At 41.1% G+C, this 22,983-nt stretch overlaps 2 protein-coding genes across 5 annotated transcripts; both read left to right on the forward strand.

Moving 5' to 3' along the window:
• The first annotated feature begins 89 nt into the window (after nucleotides 1-89).
• On the forward strand, nucleotides 90-21,349 carry gjc2 (gap junction protein gamma 2). 4 transcript variants are annotated; one of them, XM_061796922.1, is made up of 2 exons: nucleotides 90-237; nucleotides 19,238-21,349. In XM_061796922.1, exon 2 carries the CDS (start codon nucleotides 19,267-19,269, stop codon nucleotides 20,518-20,520), a length of 1,254 nt encoding a protein of 417 aa, XP_061652906.1. In that variant the 5' UTR covers nucleotides 90-237; nucleotides 19,238-19,266; the 3' UTR covers nucleotides 20,521-21,349. The 4 variants fall into 4 exon arrangements, with proteins under 4 accessions (XP_061652906.1, XP_061652907.1, XP_061652904.1 ...); XM_061796923.1 differs by lacking the exon at nucleotides 90-237 and adding an exon at nucleotides 7,244-7,348 and having other exon boundaries at nucleotides 19,238-21,348; XM_061796920.1 differs by lacking the exon at nucleotides 90-237 and adding an exon at nucleotides 17,574-17,800 and having other exon boundaries at nucleotides 19,238-21,348.
• On the forward strand, nucleotides 519-3,758 carry LOC133488702 (7-alpha-hydroxycholest-4-en-3-one 12-alpha-hydroxylase-like). The gene has a single exon (XM_061796912.1). It carries the CDS (start codon nucleotides 1,546-1,548, stop codon nucleotides 3,103-3,105), a length of 1,560 nt encoding a protein of 519 aa, XP_061652896.1. The 5' UTR covers nucleotides 519-1,545; the 3' UTR covers nucleotides 3,106-3,758.
• Nucleotides 21,350-22,983: the final 1,634 nt, after the last annotated feature.

Here is a 22,983-nt window from a genome sequence, read left to right on the forward strand (position 1 = left end):
AGACTACCTAGTGAGGCCATTTATTTTTCAGTATGCAATTAAAATACTTTTTATCGACTATAGTTTACTTTATTTCAATATTAGATCGAGTAATGATCCAATAAGGGGTGAATATCAGACCAAATTATTGATAAACCTACCTACATCCTACAATTGAATGCAGCATCCGTTTTACGATATGCGCAACAACCAAAGGTCGTCAATTCCAACCAAGAGTAGCCAGCAACCATATGGATCGTAAGCTACCGCTCAATCAGTTGCCTGATAACGGATGCCATACCGTAGGCAACTGGGTATTGAATCGGGGTCTCTAATTCTTATTTACGTATACCCACAAACGGTATCGTGTCTGTCTTGTTCCCTGTATAAAAAAATAAATAAAAAAAGGTTTCACCGATCACACGAAAACGGAAGTACGTAAAATGTAATTTTCTTTACTTTCGGTAGTCTCTGGAATTACGTAGTTTTAGGGCTCGTCGCTGCTATGGAAACCGCACGTTTCCGCAACGTGGTGTTGTAGCCGATTTCAGGGAAATTATGTATAATTAAGTATAATTTAGGTGATAAAGTCGCATTACAATAGTGATATTCTTGATATACAGGGTGTCCACAAAGTCTATTGAAAATGTACTCTCTACTTTACAGTTTGGGAAGTGTTGTGAACTAACCATTTTATAGTGTGTATAAAATGAAGCAAACAAAACAAAAAAAACACGTTAATATCTACTCCCGTTTTGCAAGAATTTCCACAGATTTGTCTATTATGTTTTGTGATGAATTTGTTACATTTTAAAGATACTTTATGGCCACCCTGTATTTTTCCACGCAAATCGTGTAGATAGTCGACACGAAACAGACAAAATCACTTCAACTCACGGATTGAACGGGTTGAGAATGCTTAATTTATTGGGGCAGGCGTCCACCAGATGGCGCCACATGCTCAGGATACTTAATTTGCAAAATGGTGCCCGATGGGTGTCACCTCCGAAGTGGTTCTGTTTTATTATTCTCTGGATAATCACATTATGGGGAAAAACCCCCAATAATAATTATGGTTGCACACTGTTCCTTTTGTTGATGCTTTAACAAGGCAGCATGTGGAGTATTTATTTTTTTTGCATAAAAATCACTGCAAAACAAAGTTAAGCTTAGTTAAGGTTAAAAGAAAAAAATAATAATCAACGGCCTCTTTGTCAGAGGTACACTAAGTGTGTCACATTTGAGATCAAATATGACAGTGTGGGTCTTTTTCTAGCCTTTGCTTCTGAGATTGTGAGCAACAATGCGAGCACTTAAGTCACAAATAGCCAACTAACAGCTTTTTCCTACTTGAATGACTGTAAAGCTGGATTTTTCCATTTGCTTGTAAATGAGGCATTTCACAACAACAATGACAGTCTAATTGAAAGCAAATGTGGTTCATTGTTTACATTCTGCTCCTAACTGTCCGTAAATGGAAGCCTGCTCAGTTCCGGGAAGACCAAAACCTAAGGGAGGAGCCAAAAGAGCATTTATGAGTCAGCATGCGGACCTTCACTCCAAACCATGCTTGTTCCGTCAGCGGGATCAGTCATGGAAGTGATGCTGCTGCCTATCCTTCTTGCGCTCCTCTCAGCGTTGCTAGGGGGCCTGTATCTTCTGGGGGTGTTCAGACGGCGGAGGCCCGGGGAGCCCCCCCTGGACAAGGGTCTCTTCCCTTGGCTGGGCCACGTCTTGGAGTTCCGCAGGGACACGGTCAAGTTCCTGCAGAGGATGCAAAGGAAGCACGGCGACGTGTTCACCATCCAGCTGGGTGGCTTCTACGTCACCTTCCTGCAGGACCCCTTGTCCTTCGGGCCGTTTGTCAAGGAGAGCCGGGAGAAGCTGGACTTCAAGATGTTCGCCAAGCACCTGGTGCACAGGGTCTTCGGCTACTGGTCACCTCACAGCGAGCATCACATCCTGCAACAGTCCAGCAACAAGCATCTGAAGGGGGACGGCTTGGAGGTCCTCACGCAGTCCATGACGGGCAATCTTCAGAACCTGATGCTGCACAACCTCGGCAAAGAGAAACAGGCCTGGACAGAAGACGGGCTCTTCATGTACTGCTACAATATCGTTTTCAGGGCGGGCTACCTGTCCCTGTATGGCAACGTGTCGCCCAAGTGCAAGGACGGAGAGGAGAAGGCCAAAGAGAAGGACAGGGTGGAATCGGAGGCCTTGTTCTACAAGTTCCGTAAGTACGACCAGCTCTTCCCCAACCTGGCCTACGGCGTGCTGCCTCCCAAGAGAAGACTGGAGCTGCGGGGTCTCTTGGACTACTTCTGGGACGTCTTGTCGGTGCGCAAGGTGAAGACCAAAGACAACATCAGCGGCTGGGTGTGGGACATGCAGCGGGTGCGGGAGGAGATGGGCATGGACGAGGCCATGATCGACAGGTACATGTTTCTCCTCCTGTGGGCCTCGCAGGGCAACACGGGCCCATCCTCCTTCTGGCTGCTCCTCTACCTGATGAAGCACCCGGACGCCATGGCGGCCGTCAAGGGCGAGGTGGACCGGATCGTGCGCGAGTCTGGCCAGGAAGTCAGGCGCGGCGGACCCTTGCTTAGTCTGACGCGCGAGATGTTGGTGAAGGCCACAATCTTGGACAGCGCCGTGGAGGAGACCCTGAGACTCTCCGCCGCGCCCCTTCTCACCAGGGCCGTGCTCCAGGACATGACGCTGAAGATGGCCAACGGCCAGGAGTTCCTGATCCGCGAAGGGGACCGGATGGGGGTCTTCCCTTACTGCGGCGTGCAAATGGACCCCGGCATCCACCCTGACCCGACCGCCTTCAAACACGACCGCTTCCTCAACCCGGACGGGAGCAGGAAGACAGAGTTTTATAAAGACGGCAAGAAGGTGAAGTACTACACCATGCCCTGGGGCGCCGGGGTGTCCATCTGCCCGGGCCGCTTCTTTGCCACCAACGAGCTCAAGCAGTTTATCTTCCTTATGCTGGTCTACTTTGAGTTTGAGCTGCTGGATCCCGGAATGGAGATCCCCGGAATAGACGTCCGACGATGGGGCTTTGGAACCATGCAGCCCGTCGGAGACGTTCCCTTCCGATATAGACTCAGATATTAAATGTGGAGTTTTACAGCAGCAAATTGAAGACTTTTCAAAGGGCAATGCAATCAAATTCAAGACCTATCGTTCACTAAATATGACCATAATCTTTAATCAAGACAGAGTGGTGGTGTAATACATTTGTAAGGCATTGTATGTATGGTGAAACTTCGCCAATGTTTTATTTGTAAAGAGTGCAACAGCTTGAAGTGAATGTAATGTATATAGATATATACTGTATATATTTCAAATATATTGTTTTAAATGATGGTCACATAGGTTGAAAATCAAAGTCTGGAAGGGAGTAACTTTGGGCATGCACTTTGTAAAGAAAAACACGTGTGCGCAAGGATGCTTTTGCACAGTCTGGAAACACTTAACACACTCGACAGTAAATGTTATTTCCCCCGAAGTTTAAAGTGATCGTGGAAGACTATATTTATTTTAAAAGTCTTTGAAATTTCTGCATTACAAGATCAAACCTAAAACAAGTTGCAGTTATGTTACTATCACATGCTTATCAATTGAATCTGACACAAAAATAGTATCCCGTATCGCATAATATGTTGTTTTCTTTCACTTGGCTTGTGTTTTTGTGACGTCCCCTGATCAACAGGATGTGTGTTAATGTGTATTTTCCTCATCAAATAAATAAAGTATGACAAAAATTATATGTGCTTGTGTTTCCCTGTAGTCGTTAACAATAGTGTGTTAATTGCAAGGACAATAAGAACATCAAATAGAAATCCAATGCAATAAACAAACAGTACCCCCCACCCCATTCAATTAAATATGTTCAGATACAAACTTGATAGTTAACGTTTCTGTATGCTGTACATTTTTGTCACCAAATAAAACAGTCACTCATTTTGCTGAGTCATTTTACATCTACATAAGATGTACCGAGTGGAATTTTGGTGTACAAAATGTCCAAGCGGGTCGAAACCATAATCCCAAAAAAGTGGAAAACATGTCCAAACTCATAAAACTTTAGAATTTATGGTCTCCAAAAGAAAAGGTCACATGGAACACACATTAAAGACTTTGGAAACATCTGCAGTAGATGAAGGCCATATGTTCATTACGTGTGTGCGGTACATGTCAAGGAAATTCCAAATGGAGTGTTTCATATCACCAACTAATCAATGTCCAAGGTTCCATCTTGTAAGAAAAAAAAAAAACAATTTAAAAAAAAAAAAAAAAAAAAAAAAAAATCATAGTTTGTGGCCCTCAGTCTGAAAGTTCCAAGACAACGCTGGTAAAACTTTCCATTGAGATCAATTCAATTGGGAATAATTCGTTCTAGAATCCAAAGTCTGACCATCACAAAATATTTATTAACTGTTTTAAGCAACATTTTAACATTCTTAACGGTCACACGAGTATAAAATTAGAGCAACCGGTAATCTAATATAAAACATGAAAACATAACACACTGTATAACACTCACCATTGCCAAACAGCACAAACAGACGGACGGAATCACGTCCATGACAACAGTCAGAGTAGAGCCAAATCAAAGTCAATAGAACATCATTTTATACCATTATACAGTTTTCCCTCACTCTATTGCGGTTCGCCTATTGCGGATTCAGTGCATCGCTGATTTGTTTTTTTTAATATTCATATTGTCCATAATTCGCCATATTGCAGGATTTTGAGCGTATAGTATGCTGTAATTTTCTGTGTGGTAAAATAAATTCTTCCTAGCCTAAAACATTAAAACTGTACCAAAACAACAACGACGAAATTGAAACACATGGCGCGCGCGCACACACACACACAGACACGTGCGCACGTGATTTCGTTTGCGTCTTATGATGAAGCAACTGGCGTCCAATCAAGCAACCTTCCCCATTCAGCTGATGTAAACCACACATCAGTGTTTAGTTAGTCCTTAATGCAGAATGTCCAAACAGCAGCATGGCCTCGAGCCAGGTCATTGACAAACAGTCTGTATACAAGTCAGGCCTCTGTCACACAAAAAACACACCGTGTTACCGGCAGCTGTGGTCGTTTTTGAAATGCTGATCACAAACGTTGTTGAGTCATTTAACACGGTGTGCCTTGCTGTGGTTTATACACTTATTCGTCAACTTCATACTCCCGAATCGACATCTTTTGATGTCCGATTTGCGAGGAAGGGAATGTTCAGAAAGTCATTTCCTGTCGTCGTGTTTGAAATTTGTACCATGCCTTGCTCAAAAGAGGTCTTAAGACCTACCATTAAAAATGGTTGACTTGGATAAAACTGGAAAAGGTCACAAAAGTACCTCTAAAGGTCTTGATGTTCATCAGTCAGCGATGAGAGAAAATGTCTATGAATGGAGGAAGTTCAGCACTGTTGCTTCTCTTCCAAGGAGACTTGGAATTTCTTAAATTACTCCATAAATTGGTCATACCACCACACAAAGAATTCTACGTTTTAACATTTTTATAGAGCATAACGGAAACATTTACTGGACAGAAAGCAACAAGTAAGTGAACCCTTGGATCTAATAATTGGTTGACCCTTGAGCCTTTGGCAGTAATAACCTCAACCAAACATTTCCTGTAGTTGCAGAGCAAACATGCACAGCGATCAGGATGAATTTTGGACAATTCCGCGTTACTAAAATGTAGCAGTTCAGCAAGATTCCGGGATGTCTGGAGTGAATCATCTCAATTGATTTGAGGTCAGGACTTTATACATTAAGCTGGAAAAGTATCTCTAAAAGTCTATGTTCATCTGTCCATATTTAGAATTTATTTTTTTTATAACTGGAGAAAGCACTGTTGATTCTCTTCCAAGGAGACACAGAAACAAATCCACAACAGAATGGCTTCCGAAGAAGCTGGCGTGGCCCAGTCAAAGTTCTGACCTCAACCCAATAGAGATGCTGTGGCATGACCTCAAGAGAGCTATTCATACCAAAAATCTTGTTCAACTGCAATAGTTTTGTAAAGTGGAATGGTCCAAAATTCATCCTGATCTGCAACGACAGGAAACGTTTGGTTGAGGTTATTGCTACCAAAGGAGGGTCAACCAGTTATCAAATTCAAGGGTTCACATTTTCCTCCCGGTTCTGTGAATGTTTACAGCTCATGTTCTATAAAAATATGGAAAAATATACTTTGGTTGTGTGTTATTAGCTTAAGCATACACTGTTTATTCTTGTGATTAATATGATCGGACTACATTTCAGGAAGTCTGAAGGGTTCACATACTTTTTCCTCCCACTGCGCCATGTTTCAAGTAACATACTCTAACTGTATGTCATGTTAACACAAAGCACAACAACTGTCACAGATTATCCAACTCAAATGATTTTGTTCACAAGACGACCAGCTCCAAGTATACCCCACAAAAGTTTATGCTGAAATTTGGCACGGAAATGTCATCATCCACACGCATTCTACAACTTTTTGACATTGAAGTTTTATGGCTTTATTTCACAGCTCGACGTAATGCCTCAGTATCAATAAGAGGTGACACATAAAGTCAAAAAAGAAGTGAGGCTGTTGTTTTGACAGAATGTTGGACAAAAAAGAGGAGTCAGGCTACATTTGTGTCAACAAGTAAAAAAGTCCCATGTGTCCAGCTGGGGGAAAAAATGCCTTTGACAATAACCTTTGGAAAAGGGCCAAAGATGCTTTAACAACAAATAAAACCAGCACAAGAGTGGTTTTACACATTAGACTATGCAATATGTAAGAGTCTGCTTTGCAGAGGTGAACATTCTCCTTTTGAGTGACTTTCGCAGAGATGATGATGAAATAAGACTTTAGTTGACCAAACTCAACACTCCAATTGTGCTTTCAATGACTTAACCACATTCAGATTTTGTGCACGTGTACCTAATGTTGAATGGACTTGGTGTGATTTTTCTTCAATTAATGAATGGATTTGTGGAGCGATGAGCCCCCGCAATCCACTGTCTTTTTGCCTCCATCCTGCTGACGGACTTACACCAAAAACTAAAAACAAACACACACAAAAAAGGCATGAATGGAGCTGTAGTAAAAAATCATTAATAAAGAAAGAGTCAGGGCCGTGGAGGCGGTGAGGGAACAATGGGGGCCTTCGCAATGGGCTGAGCACTCTCCTGAGCGTGCTGCCTGTACTTGGTGGGGATCGGTTTTGATGAAAAATGACCCATTGTCTCACTTGCCATCCTGCTGTTGCCGAGTGCGAGTGCAGCGCAACAATGCCTCTGGACGCTCGTCCAGCGTGCTCATCCATAAAAAATAGAAAAGACCGGCGCTCTATCCACGTGGACAGGTAAGTAAGGGACTTTTTAAGTAGCCATTAGTTAGGTCCACAAGTACTTGGACAGTGACAGTGACAGTGACAGTGATGATGTGTTGGACCAGCACATTGGATTTGATTTAAAACAATCGATGTGATGTAAATACAGTTTCAGCTTTAATTTAAGAGTTTTCGCCTCAAAAATATTACCATTTAGCAATTATAGCCATTTTATATGTGATCTAAACCTTCTCGACCTAGCTGCATCACTTTCATTTAGGTATTACATTTAACCCTCCTATTATGTTTTAAAAAAAATCGAAACTCAAAAATATTTTTAAAATGTAAAAATAAAATGGAATTGTTTTTTATTTTATTATTTTAATCATGTTTCATTATTATTATTATCGCTCATCTTTCATTTGTCTAATATCACTTGTTTGAATATGTAAGAAATCCAGTAATTTCCCGACAAGCAAAAGATAAACACGTGCCATTTTGGTAATCTCTTATTGCCACGAGATGGCGCCGTGACAAATTATAGAAGGTGATTTATGTTTCATCTCATGGCAGTACAGTACACAGCAATTTTGATTAAAACCAGAGGTTGTTGAACCAAGTTATGACAGTTTCGTGTTTCATGGCGAATCACCGAAGTTTGAGGCCAGGCTCCGCCCACACCCTGCGATGAAACGTCACATTAAGCTTCGCCCATCCAAAAATGTATTTACGACAAATAATGCATCTTTGTTCAGCTATCTATGCCAGCCATGTGTAGTGACAGCCAGAATAATTACATGCTCTTCCACTAATTGGCAGAAGGTACATAAATAATTAACTCACACCCTCACTTCAACATCGTGCCACAAGATGAAGCCAAAGCCATATTTTATTTTGGACAGGGCTATGGCCAGCGCATCAAAACAGCAAATGGGTGTTTTCCCGCAAATAACGGAGGATAGGTTTCCTCAAATACATCTGCGACTAGGTGCATCCATGAGTAGCTAATCGCCAATATGCAAGGGAACACTGTGTGTACTTTTTGACATTTCTGTTTGTGGTGTGCAGTGAGATTTTCTAATGTAAACATCTGGCTTAGTTGAATCAAGGTTGGAAAACACCGGTGAAATCGAATATGCACAGTTCAGATTTGGGCTCAATCGGGTGGATTCCCAAGCAGGAGTTGGTACAGGTACGACCCCTGGGAATGGCTGAAACGCCCCTAAAATGACACCTTCAGATGGTTACGTAAAATCTGTTATGCAATTGTTGTGTCCTATTTTGTCGTAGGTTTAGCACAGGCCTCGGAGTACCGCAAACGGCCCCCGATAGGGCTTTTGAAATATCCCAGAATCCGCTGTGTGTTTTCATACTTGCTGGGTCATTGCTCCTGGACTGTTTGTTACCCCACAATGGCTCAGTGGGACACATCACAGGTCATTGTCCCGATTGTATGGTTAAATATCCATCAGAGAGCCGGAAAATAGTTAACTTTCCTATTTATGTTTGTTCTTTGGTACACCAAAAATGTTCACGTGTCATTTTTTGGTACACCAATAACGTTCATGGGTCAAAGTGACCCGCTGTATGACTAACCATAAAACAATTGAGACATTTCTGCCTCCTCCTTTACTTCCTTGCGTGTTTAATGCCCATACGAATTCAAGAATACTGACAAATACACATGTATATGTAATATAAATTATGTAAACAAAAAAGAAGATTAAAACAAGGCCAACAGGGTATTTTATTTTCATGAAAAAATATTAACACCAACATAACAGAGAGGTTAATTTCCCACATTTAAAGTCCGCTATAAATACAACAAATATGAAATACATTTTTGAGGCATCGGGTTTATATGTTTTGGATAGGAGCTGGTTCAATAAGTAATTTGGCTGATGAAGCTAGTTAGACCTGTTTATTATATATGATTTATATATATAATGTAAAAATGATATATGTTTGACTTTTCTTAGGACTTGTCTTGTTTATTTACTTCTTTGGCACTTCTAAAATATTTATTCAATGCTTAAATAACTTCAACATATCATAATATTTTTTTTTTAGAATTTGTCTCGACACCCCAAGTCATGAAAAACACACTTTTGTCATTGATGAACTCGGAGACTCCTATTGGAATACATGGTTCCCACCTTGTGGCTACATGTTGCAACCGCAAAAACAAAGAAAAGAAGCAAATACTGTATCTCCAAGTTCTTTTTAAAATTGAGCTTTTTCTCATAACCAGTAAATAAATAAACTATTCCTAGAAATTCACCCTTGATGCGTTCACTGTATGACCTTGAACACGTGTAAATGATTAACCTCAAACACGCTTAATGCCGCCTTTAAAAGCTGAGTCATGTATCATCTGCTCACAAGAAGCCGATATATACAGTAATGCGCGGAAAGGAGCTGTCGTTGCGTGAAGAGGAGGCAGTGAGCGAGTGTGCGAGGTTCCCCTTGGTGCCCCCTTGGGGCCCCCTGCAGTGTTGGTACTTCACTGAGTTTGACTGAGGCATCAAGAGGAGGAAGGATGGAAGATGCAGTTAACATTTCTCTGCTACCGCAAATGACCCTGACGAGGTCTGCCGCTCCTCCGGGCGTGCCCCTGCTCGGCCTTTATGACACGGCTGGTTAAGACAAGATAATGTCAAAGATGAAGACCACCCAACCCCCACCAGGCTTTGCAGGCAGAGCTTTGTTATTGTCTTCCTTTGGATGGATGGCAAGCCGGATTTTAGTGCCCTGATGGGAAAACTTGGGAAGTTGAAGTTATGACGTGGGATGAAAAAAGATGCAAAACATTAACTAGACTTCAGGATGTAAAAGATGTCACTAGGCGGAGAAATAACATAATTACACAAAGTATTTGTGTAAATGACATCAGTAATATCTCAATTATTGTATACAGTTTGTATATTCTTATTCATAGCAGAAATGAAATTCTATTCAGCATATTTCATCAATCATAGCTCAATTATTTAATTGATGTCCGTAATAATTTATAAACTTCCATCAATAATATCAATGGCATGTTTTTCTATACACGTGAGTCACTATGTTCATTAAATCTCATTTACCATAATTTATCATTTTGTGCAGTCACGTAAATACTTCCTATCTGTTAAAAAAAAAAAAAGTATTTGTGGGACAATCTATTTTAATAAAAACAAGAGAATCAACTGCACGACACCAACAGCAAGTGGTTTTGGATTATTGCGATGTAAAGCTCGTTGTCACCGAGATACTAAGCATCCACATCACGTCATGCTCAATGAGAGTGCGACGGTCTCCAGCGCACTTAGCAGCTGACAAAGGGCCAAACATGGGATGGCGTCACTGCGAAATGGAGCCCACAGACACACAGCGGTGCACATGTAGCGGATGCTAGTGAAGAAATCATTGTGCGCTGCTTTCAACTCAAACTGTGTCAGGAACATGAGAAGGGTACCAGTGATGCCCAAAAAAAAAAAAAAAAAAAAAAAAGCGATAAACACAGAACAGGAAAGTCAACTCACTGCGACTTTTTTTTTTTTTTTTTTTAAATAGCTGCCAAATATCATACAAAGGATATAATTAACTAACTGTATTGACCATTACATGTCTGTAAGCTGTCTTCAAAATGTCAGTAGTTTTATTTTATTTTGATTTCATTATCGCATTCACAAATTACGACCAACATAATCACATTCACAAATTTTTCAGAATGATTGATCAACTCACTGTGCAGTATATTCATTCTTATCCCTGATATTATTATCCCTATACTAAATTGTGAGTACTGTTACTTTAGAATAATATGTCTCATGGCAAAGAAAAAAGTAGCTCTCCAAATTACTTGACTAAAAGTACTCAGTGAAAAAAACTACTTAAGTACTGAGGAAATGGTAACTTCTGATTCATTGTTTTTATAATCAGAGCACTTATGTGAAATAGTCAAAAATATAAAGTACAAATGTGCAACTTCAGATATTGCCCAACATCACTTCGACTAAAACAATAAAAAAACGAAATCTTCATAAAATAACATGATAATTATAACAATAAACACTTTGCTTCTGTGTGGGGTTAGGGTTGGTGGTCACTGTGTGCGGTCATGTGACTCCCTGGCTCAATTTCATTGGTCAAATGGAGGCAAACGTCACTCGTAAATTACGTTGCATTGGTGAAACAGTCACGCGACACGAGTCTCTCTGAAGTGGCAAAATCGATTGCGCAAGCAATAATAAACACCTGTAGATGAAAATACAAGTAGCGACCAGAATGTAGCTCAATGTAACTGAGTAAAAGTAGCGGTTCTTAAACTCAAACATACTCAGGTAAAAGTAAAAAGTATGGCAGCATGTAATTAATTCCGACAAGCACAATTTATTTAAGTAATGACGTAAATGGAAGGTTGTTACTACCGACTACCCACCATCAACAAGACTGTATCTAGATTATTTATTTTAATATGAATTCTTCCACCTCAGGAGAATTTATTATCAAATTCCATCAATCATATCTAGACCTTTGAACTGTGTCATTATTAAGGATAATTAAGGTCTTCATTTTTGGTTGCGCAGTTTGGCATTTACTGCCCGATCGTCGTCAAGGCTTCCAAACTGCCAGCTATTCGCCACAATGCAGTTGGACAAACGATGTTGAATTAAAAACTTCCTCACTTTTCTGAAACTGTTCAGCCTTGGCGGAGGTCTGCTCTCTAGCGAGTGCTATTTTAGTTTAGCATGTAGCATAGTGTGTGTTTCCAGAGGCGCTCGCCTTGCTGGAGAATAGCGCAACCGACTTTTCGTCATTCTGTGACATCCGCTGCCACATTATTGTCATAGCGCTCTTTACTGATTGCACAAAGTGCTGCTCGCCACAGTGCGATTTTAGACAAACGCTAAGCCATTATTTGCCCCACACACTTTTGTTGATACGTTCGTCCAGTACGTTCTTTTTGTATGATTTGCTATTAAATATCCAGATAGGCCAGCAGGTTGTACATTGACTATGCATGGTGGCTCCCATTGTCTTTTTGGGTGGGAGATTTATAACGGCGACACACTCGCGCAGAAAGCCAGTAGCCCCGGCTCCTGCGCGCGAGACGCAGTGCAAGTTTGCCGGCGCCCACCTCAAGGCTTTTTCATCTCCGTCGCTTCAGTGGAGCCGGGCCTTAGTCAAACTGGCACGGGACGCGCTGGGCCCGCGGGTAGGATAGTCTCGGCTGAGAAAACGAGGAGCCAGATGAGCAAATGAGATAGGACTGCCACCACTCTCAGGCAGCCTATGGGATAACTCGCCCCCACCGAACCCACCCAGACCGCAGCAATTGAATGATAGTGCCACAGAGCACAGGCGGCGCAGGAGCAGTTGCATGTTTTGGCTTTGGTGTCTTGTGTCACTCTTTTCTCCGAGGGGGGGTGGCGTAGGGGTTTGGGGGGGTGTGGGGGCATTTCCGAGTCACACGGGGGCAGCTCGATCTGTTACATAAATGCAGACCTCCACAGCCCCGCAGTCTGCTCGCATCAACTCTGCTCAGCACGACCGTGTGGTTTAAAAAATAAAATAAAAATAAACTTGCGATGACATTAGTGGCAGTCAAGGAGAGTTGCCGTCGCGTCGACATCTTAACTCGGCTGCGCTGCCAACCCTCACAGCTCACACTGACCTCTTAAAGGTGAAACACGCTTGACAGACAACAATGTCGAGGCCTGTCTTCTATGCGATCGTTAGAAGAAGATTTTGTCCTTTTTTTCTCGGGCTAATTCAACTTCATTCATCAAATATTATGACTATTCTCTCGTAACATTACAACAGGGCTTTCACCATCGAATCGGTTCTCCTATTGATTATTGATCAAATAACCCAAAAATAATCGCCCTCCCACTATTGCTAAAAAAATAAATCCTTAAACTGCATATGTTGGAACTGAGTGTATGATATAAATTAGGTGTACTTCTCGTAATATTACAACTTTATTCTAGTTATATTGAGAAGTTCTTCTTGTCACAGTGATTACTGTTATGTTAATTCTATTAAGTTTGGTAGCACTGTGAGCATCTAAGTATTTTACATGTTTCTGTTTCACTGCACGTAGCTAGCATAGGAACAAAGATACATTATTTGTAGTAAGCAAATAATACTTTTCGGATCAATTAAGCGGAATTGGATCATTTTCCACAGCACACCTGATGATGTCATGACAAATTAATTTGCAACGGCATACGGTTTGGGAATCACTGAGGAGGGGTGCGCAAGTTATACACATTTCCGTTAAAATATAAATGTCTGTTCTACATGTCACACCCAAATATAACCTTATGAATATTAAAGAGTGCTGTTTGCCTGTCGCATGTTGCCAGACCTTGGACGGCGAGCAATGTCAAAACATGTCTTACAGGAGAAAGGCTGCTGGCGCTTCAATCAATAGTTATCAACATGAAGCACACTGTCCCACAGCTAGAACAGCCCGAATTATCTGAGGACACCAGGGCGACCGTCTCTGTTGTCATTGCTCGGAATCCGCTGCTGGTTTGGTTTCAAGCTGCGCTGACTTTTGAATGTTCGGAGACAGTCTCAGAAACTAGTTCACTGACTGGCCACAAAATTGGGTACACCTAATTAGATCCAGTACTAGATTGTCAGGTACATTGAATGAAGTCTTCAGCAAGTGGATCATGTTTTGTCTCCCCCACACACACACACACATAGAAATCTTCAGTGCAAATAGCACTTGGCTTTACTAGTAACATAGTTTGGACCTTGAAGAGAAAAAAAATATATATATAAAATACTTTTGTAATTAAAGAAATGATACAAAGGTCTGAAAAGATTTTTTTTTTTTAAAGTATGTTTGTAATCTATTATTAATTTTATTATTTAATTGTATTTGTTTGAGCACAAGTTATTTTAATGATATACTTTTCTTGTCAAATTCATACAACAAACAATGGCATGCATGGATTGTCACAAATGTTTTATTCGCTCTCATTTAATGTATTTTTTAAGCAGATTGGCATTTGTGTAGAGCAAGTGAATACTTTTATGTACGGTTATTTTTTCAAATTTTTTTTTTAAAGTTATTAGAACAAAACAGATATATGCATTGCCATTTCTTCTTGTTAAATCGTTTGTTACAGCAGGCAGTTGCGTAATCCAGCTACACACATTTTTCAATTAGTGTTTTTAATAAAAACTTTACAAAAAGTATTTTGTAGCCATATATTCCTCTATACTCTCATTTTATTGATTATAGCAAATTGGCTTTGATGCAATTCCAACTACAAAATGTTAATGATAAAAACAGAAAATGAAATATTTACGGTCAGGGCAGAGTGGGGAAAAAAAAAGAATAAAGCTTACTCTATCTGTCAAATGACGCTATTTAAAGAGTGGATGTGCATGTCAGTATCATGTTTCATTAAATCACTGCGACCTGCGAGTGCTAATTGTCCATCACAGCCAGCCACTTCCCCTCACTGTCGAGGAACGCTGACTCAAAGTGACGTTGACTTTGACTGTCTCCAATGTTCACTTATCAGTCATCTGCGTCGTTTGGAGGAGGCAAAGATTTTGCCGCAGCAGCAGGGAGAAAAGTGTTAAAAGTTTGAGGGGGGGGGGGGGGGGGGGGGGGGGCAAACACGTGCTTATTTGTCCCTGCGGGATTGCACATGTCCAAATCCCCACTGCTCACTCCAGCAGCATCCCCTGTCTTCTCACCAGGGGTGCTAGCTATGCCACATCTCCTCCGTCACATGGAGAGGGCAGGCTGCGAGGGGAGGAGCCCTGCGGGCCCATATGGCTTTTCTTTGGACTGGAAACTACTCAGCCAGCAACGAGACCCTCTCTCGTCTTGTTGCTTCTGCTCTGACAAAAGTGAGACAATGATGCTAATACAATGTAACAGTGAATCCCTGCATATTCACGGTTCGCCATTCACAAATTTGCATATTGACTGGTGTCTTTTTTTTTTTGTGAAACGATCATCTGTTATTCACTGAGAAACTCATCTATTCGCAGTTTTTGTGCTCAGACAAAAGCAAAACAAGTATAATTTAACTACTAAATACAGCGTTTATGTGACATGGGTTCACGATTGTGTCCACGCTAGATGTATGGTGTCGATGCTTTACGGTCCTCTGCGTTTTAAAAGCTTTGCCAACATCTTGTGAGACTCCCTTTTATTGAGACCTCAATTATTTGGGGATTTTCGCTATTTGCGACGGTTGTTTACTATAGTCCTCTTTGTAGCTAGTCATCATTAAGGGTTATTAAGGATCATGCAAGAATAACATTTTAGCATTTTATGTTCACCTTGACGATTTGCAGATACAAGCCAGGCACTAAACCGCCATGACTTGACTTTTGAAGGATCCCTTCCCGAATACGACAGCAAACTTGGGTACGCTCTGTTATCTGTCCGTGCTGCTGGATGGAAGATGTAAATATTATCATTACGACAAGTGACTGAGCGGATCTGCTCTGAAGACTCTCATGTCTTGTCTAGAATATTTCTGTCGTCAAAGTCTTATTTTACACTCCCCAAATCACATTCCCTTTATCACGTACAAGACATTTGGTCATGATCTGATCTTGTGGAGCTGCGTTGTTGAAGTGCCATGTTTTATGCGGACCCATCAAACCATCATGCTGCGCCCACACGCATTGACGACAACGCAAAGGTTTTGCCATTTAGAGTCGTCCATGTGTCTAGTGTACTGGTAAGTGGTTTAAATTTGGTAGCAATTGGACAACATCTCTTGGTGTTTGCATTTGAAATGGCCAAAATAACCCTAAAATGGCCGCTTCAAACCAAAATAGCAGACTTCCTGTGCTCTTTCAGGCATGCTTTATGCCTGAGCCCTAATGATAAAATGCATGGATTGAATAAACTGCCTTTTGAAGGTCATGCCGCAACATTTCAATCAGATTCACATCCGGACTTTGACTAGGCCACTAGAAAACCTTTTTTTTTTTTTTTTTTTAAAACATTTAGAAGTTGACTGGTTAGTGTGTTTTAGATCATTGTCCTGCTGCAGAACCCAAGTGTGATTCAGCTTGAGGTCACAAACAGATGGGTGAACACTCTCCTTCAGGATTTTCTGGTAAAGAGCAGATCATAACTGAGGCAAGGGAGGCCTGCAGCTCTTTAGATGTTGTCCTGGGTTCCTTTGTGACCTCCTAGATGAGTTGTCACTGTGCTCCTGGGGTAACTTTTGTTTAGGCCGGCCGCTCCTGGGAAGGTTCTGTTCCATGTTTTCTCCATTTGTGGATAATGGCTCTCACCGTGGTTCGCTGGAGTCCTGAAGCTTTAAAAAATGGCTTTGCAACCCTTTCCAGACTGATAGATTGATCAATGAGTTTATTTATCATGTGTTCTCGATTTTCTTTGGATTGTGGCATTTTGTTGCAGCTTTTTGAGATCTTTTGGCTGACTTCATTTTATCAGACAGGTTCTATTTAAGTGATTTCTTGAATGTATTGTTCTGGAACTAATCAGACTTGGGTGTGGTCAGTGAACATGAACTCAGCTTTCCAAAAAATGTAATTACCTACACTTCATTCATGATTCAGCAAAGGGGGCAACAAGATTTTCACACAGTGCCATGTAGCTTTCAATAGTTTCCCCCCCTTGATAGATAAAATCACCATTTAAAAACTGCATTTTAAGTTTACTTGGGCTATCCTTGTCTAGCATTTACATTTGTTTGAAGAACACAATAAGAATTGTAAGAAGCACCACTTAATTCTTGTAATATAAATTCCGCCCCCCCCCCAAAAAAGAAATACCACTTCAGTGCTGTAAATTAATAAAATTATTGTTGATAATTACCACTTCATTCTTCAACCACAGTAATAAACACGGTTTGTAAATGCCTGACTTAAATGTCCATCAAGATTGGGCAGCATTAACTTTTTTAGAAGCAGATGTTTTGAACTCTTTTATTGGATCTCGTCAGCTTGCACAGGTGTGTTGTGGTCAGTGTGTGTAGCTTAAGGAGAGAGAGAGAGAGAGAGAGAGAGAGAGCGAGAGCGCAAGAGAGAGAGCTATACATACAGAGAGAGTAAAAAAAAAAAACAGTGAGGACCGCTCATCATCTGCGTTACAAATGTTGCACATGAGCACCGAGTGTGAGGGGATGAACACGCTCCCTCACGTCGGTGTTCATTTCACTCCGCACTAGCATATTTACACATCTCGACTCTTAGATGAGGGACTCTTGCCAGAGGAGGATTTCTTTTCCCCCCTTGTTCTTTAAGACTTTCTACATAGTCAGAAAGCTGGAGTAATAGAATCCAGACACGAGCCAGAATGTGAGGAGGGAAAACCGATCCAAAAAGAAAGCCTCGTGCGTTGTTTTGGGGTTTTGAAGAGTATCCAGAGAACAGAGGAGTTTGGGACTTTAGGATGGAGGTGGTGTTCTTCGCCTCAGATTGGGCAGGGGATCAAAAGGGGGACCTTTAGGACGGGAAATGCATGTGCCACTTCTCCAGGTGGGTTTTTTTTTTCTTCCATTATCGATTTTACAATTAATAACATTCCACTTAAGTGGGCATAGCAGAGGTCTTTGAAAAAATCTGCTGTAAATGCAAAGCACAAAAATTACTGAAATAATGTAACATGTATATTTAACCCTAACCCTGATATACTGACACTAAATACCTGATCATAATATATCTATTACATTTAATCAAAAGAATTTACAACCACAAAGGCTGCAGTTTATTAGACATCTAGTAAGAAACAATACAAGAACTGCAATGCATCGCAATGAGCGGTGTACCTAATATTTTGGTTACCTTATTTCAAACACGGGCGGGGCAAAATAATTTATTTTTTTGATTGATTATTTTGATTTATGACATTTCTATCGTGTAGGATCTCAGTACAGATCTACCAGTCTGTTATATTACCCAAAAAAAGAAGAAAAAAGAAAAAATGGAATTACACAATTGAAATATTTGTAACTATTTTATAAATATAAAAATCTAATTTGTATTTAATCATATTATTTTTTTTATTATAATAACTACATATTTTCAATTCTTTTTTATTAAATAATTATTTATGTACAATGCTTTATCATTTACAAACAATGTTACAGATGTCTACGACCAGTCACTTTGACCTTGAAAGAAATGTTAAGGACATTTTTGATATTTTTAAAAATATTTTTCACTAAATATGACTTTCTTGTCTATAATAATTGTCACAAATCATATAATCATTTCCCTCACAAGTTCATTTTAGATTGATGATGTAATAGTCTATTTAAATAAATCAAACCTCTCCTTGCACCTGTTTAGAACGATATCAGCTGACCTACAGTACATCGTACTCATTTTAAAGGTGTATTGTGGATGGAAGTATTCATCGCAAGGCAGCCCCTCATGTCATGCCATCCTGAGGCACATTTACCCACCATTGGTGCCATCTGTCTCTACAAGGCCATGTAGCCTTCCCCAGTGTCGGATGTGCTGGAGCATAAGGGAGGGGTCTTCGGGGACTTGGGGAGGAGGTTGGGGGGGGGGTCACGGCAGAGCCTCTCCTGTTCCCTCAGATGGCAGGGGAGATGGCACATCCCACGCCGGGCAGGCGGGGCGCCGTGAACTCAGGGGCTCGCCATCGAATCATAGACACTATGAAAAGAACGAAGAGTGAATAGTTGTGTCCATTTGTCGAAAGGTTGCGCACGCCAGCAGGGAAAATGCCGACTTTTGGGCACCCTTCTCTTATGGCACCAAGCGTAGTGGTATGGTACCAAAATGGTGGCGCTACAGCTAGAGGTGGGCAAACATTTGTGCTTAAGGGCCATGTTTGAGTTTTTAAAACGGACAGGCGGAATTAATACAGTATTACAGGACTGTTGATAATGGTGCAACTCTCCCTGCATACATTGAGTGATTCAACCGTGTTTTCTCTCTCCACAGACTCTAGTTGAAAAGCTAGCGAGAGCAACATGAGTTGGAGCTTTCTCACCCGTCTCCTGGAAGAGATCCACAACCACTCCACCTTTGTGGGCAAAGTGTGGCTCACTGTGCTCATCATCTTCCGCATCGTGCTCACGGCCGTCGGAGGGGAGTCCATCTACTCGGACGAGCAGACCAAGTTCACCTGCAACACCAAGCAGCCGGGTTGTGACAACGTGTGCTACGATGCCTTTGCGCCGCTGTCGCACGTACGCTTCTGGGTCTTCCAGATCATCATGATCTCCACGCCCTCAATCATGTACATGGGCTACGCAATTCACAAGATCGCCCGCTCGTCGGAGCAGGAGCGGCGGAGGAACCACAGGAGCCGCAAAGAGCCACCGGCTCACTCGAGATGGAGGGGAAGCCACCATCTGGAGGACGTCTTGGAGGGGGAGGATGACGACGCGGAGCCGATGATCTACGAAGATGCGCTGGAGGGTCCGGAGAGCAAACCAGAGGTGGTAAGCGGCACTTGCAAAGAGCAGCCAAAGCATGACGGTCGCAGAAGAATCCTGCAAGAGGGGCTGATGCGGATCTATGTTCTTCAGCTCTTGTCGCGAGCCATCTTTGAGATCGCTTTCCTTGCGGGACAGTACCTCCTGTATGGCTTTCAAGTTAGTCCTTCCTTTGTGTGCAACAGGCTCCCCTGTCCACACCGAGTGGACTGTTTCATCTCCAGGCCCACCGAGAAAACAATCTTCCTTCTCATCATGTATGTGGTAAGCTGCCTTTGCCTCATCTTGAACGTGTGCGAGATGCTTCACCTGGGAATCGGCACTTTTCGAGACACCCTGCGCCTCAAGAGGAACCGGGGTCGGCGGAGTTTCGGCTACCCGTTCTCCCGTAACATCCCGGCCTCCCCTCCCAGATACAACCTGGTGATGAAGACGGACAAGCCCGGCAGGATGCCGAACAGCCTCATCACCACCCACGAGCAGAACATGGCCAACGTGGCCCAGGAGCAGCAGTGCACCAGCCCGGACGAGAACATCCCCTCCGACCTGGCCAGTCTCCACCGCCATTTGCGGGTGGCCCAGGAGCAGCTGGACATGGCCTTTCAGACGTACCAAACGAAAAACCACCAGCAGACCTCCAGAACCAGCAGTCCTGTGTCCGGGACTACCACGGCGGAACAAAACCGAGTCAACACGGTCCAGGAGAAGCACGGTGCCAGGCCCAAGTCGGCCACGGAGAAGGCTGCCACCATTGTAAAAAACGGAAAAACTTCAGTCTGGATCTAGACATATTTTGTGTTATTTAACAGTAATATCTTAAAGACTCTGCACTTGAAGATTTGCGCTACTTTGAACAACAATCAGACCATTTAAAGGATTACAGAATATAATGGACTTCAGAGTTCAAATAAAATACACACCAAGAAACTGTTGAGAATTGTCTTCGTTACTGTCCAGTGTCATTTTGTGCTTTCCCCGAATAACATACGCCTAGTTAGTTACGTCTCTAACTCGACTAATTTATCAAGACAGAAACCGAGAGTGTTCCGAGATATTTATTGACTGCTGCCAAACTGGATTTATTGGCTGATTTCTTGGGAGGCACGACTGCTGATTGTTCTCAGAAATAGGGGTATTTCATATGGAAGGCTTTTGTTTCAATAGCATGGATGAGTGTTGCTGGAAGCAGATTAAATGTGACATGTTTTGATAAAGAATCATCACGTTCCTGAATGCTAACAGAGCCACACGTTTTCAGTCATTGCATGTTTACTATCCAGCCCCCCAACTCAATATCACATTTTATAAGCAAGTCAAATGGTTATTTTATATCATACTGATTTTCTGTTATTGAAAGACGATGCATGCTTTACATAGGCTACAATAGAAAACCCACCATTAGCGATTACAATACAGCTACTTATGTGTAGGCATGTTGAGTTTTGAAGAGGAGTGTTTTTAAAATGGATTTTAAGGTTTCATCCTGCCTTCACTTTTATCATTCATCAAAGTGCCTCAAACTTTTCAAGACTGTTCTTGTATTGTACTCTGGAAAATAAAATAAAGTTATTGGTAAATTCTGTGACTCTCTCTTTCACACTAGTAGTCATTTATTAGCCAAGAGCGAATAACATGGCATGACAAGAGAACATTTTAAACACTTCCCAGCTTTCTTAACTCTTTCATTGCCGTGGATGTTTATACAGTATTCGTCAACTGGAATCCAAAAGCTTACTGCCACCGATGAATGTATTCGTCAAGTCCGTTTTTCGATGGGTAGGTATGGAAAAGAGTCTCGCCCAGCCTGTCTGTGAAATTCAGGTGTGTAAACCAATGTAATGACTAACAGATCCCTGTAGATGTCAGCATTGCATTGGCTTGAATTTGAGATCAGCACATTTTTTAAGGTTAAAGACAAAGATTAGGCGGTTAATCTCAGTTTGTCGCATCAATTATAAACGATAGAGTTAGATAGAGTTAGTTAGTTAGATAGAGTTCATAGAGTGAATGGCCAAGGCCATGCAAATAAATCACACTCGAGCCATGCGGTGTGTCAGCATCGCTCAGGGTGCGTTTCCTAATTGTATATCTGTAAATAAATTATTTTACCGTGAAAAGCCCTTTTTCTGTTGTGTTGTTGCTGTTGTTGAGGCTAGAGCAATATAGGCGAATGCCCATAAAGACAGCAAAAGCATTTGATTGTATTTTCACTTGTTAAGGCAGCACCAAAACGCCTAATTACACTTCTTGACAATAATAATAATCATCATCGCAATCGACATATGAATGACCCTTCAGCATGGCAATGGCAATGATCTTTCGAGGATGCCATCACATCGTTGCGTGGTTGCACCATGACGGCTTTGTTCCTATTGAGAAAGAAGTACAATTCTTTGCAACTGGGATGAGGACAAATACTTCTCCAATGAGCCGCACGGTATGTATATGAGAAATGGCAACGGTGGTACCACGCAATATTAAACATTAGGTGAATGCTTGACTCTCAGCATTCTCTCGATTCATATTTTTTTATGATGAATCATAAAAAAACACCATTATACATTAATAGGAAGAAAAATGTTTTTTTTTTTTTTTTACATACATTAGTGTCAAGGTTTTATCCTCTCAGCATTTTCAGTTAACAATAATTATGCATATAATATTATAATTCATTTGTTATATAATTAAATATTTACATACACTGTATTCATTATGATATAATATAAATAATACACGTGTTATTTTGTTGTTGCGATGTGGAAGGTATTATAATATTTTTGTTTTTGTCATTCAATTGTTTATTTACGATTTATATATGATTGTATTAGGTGTCACATAAATATAATCACTTATACGTATAATAAAATACATATTTTTACACTCCTAAAGTAAAATGGATAATCATTTATGAATAATGACAATACAACACAAATTTGATATGTTTATTTGCTATCTACTGTGCAGTTGCATTTGTTCAGTTTTCATTTTTTTATTGTAATATAGACAGTAAATCTAGAGATAACAATTCAAATAAATCACACACACTCCATCTGTAAAGGTGTGTCTCCTTGACTAAGCAGTTATTCAGCTATTACTGGAATAATATTTACACACAAAGTGTAAATACAGGGTGTCCCAAAAATGGAATTATTCTTTGACTGCCCATTACTCAAGTAATTTTTGTTCAGACTGCTGTTGTTGTTGTTTTATGCCATTAAATTTAATTAAAATATCTTAAATGTAATGTTG

This window comes from Phyllopteryx taeniolatus, chromosome 14 (assembly GCF_024500385.1).
Source record: "Phyllopteryx taeniolatus isolate TA_2022b chromosome 14, UOR_Ptae_1.2, whole genome shotgun sequence".
NCBI lineage: Eukaryota > Metazoa > Chordata > Actinopteri > Syngnathiformes > Syngnathidae > Phyllopteryx > Phyllopteryx taeniolatus.

What these genes read in the sequence shown, in the direction of transcription:
- gjc2 (XM_061796922.1), top strand. Translation starts at nt 19,267, where the DNA reads ATGAGTTGGAGCTTTCTCACCCGTCTCCTGGAAGAGATCCACAACCAC.
- LOC133488702 (XM_061796912.1), top strand. Translation starts at nt 1,546, where the DNA reads ATGCTTGTTCCGTCAGCGGGATCAGTCATGGAAGTGATGCTGCTGCCT.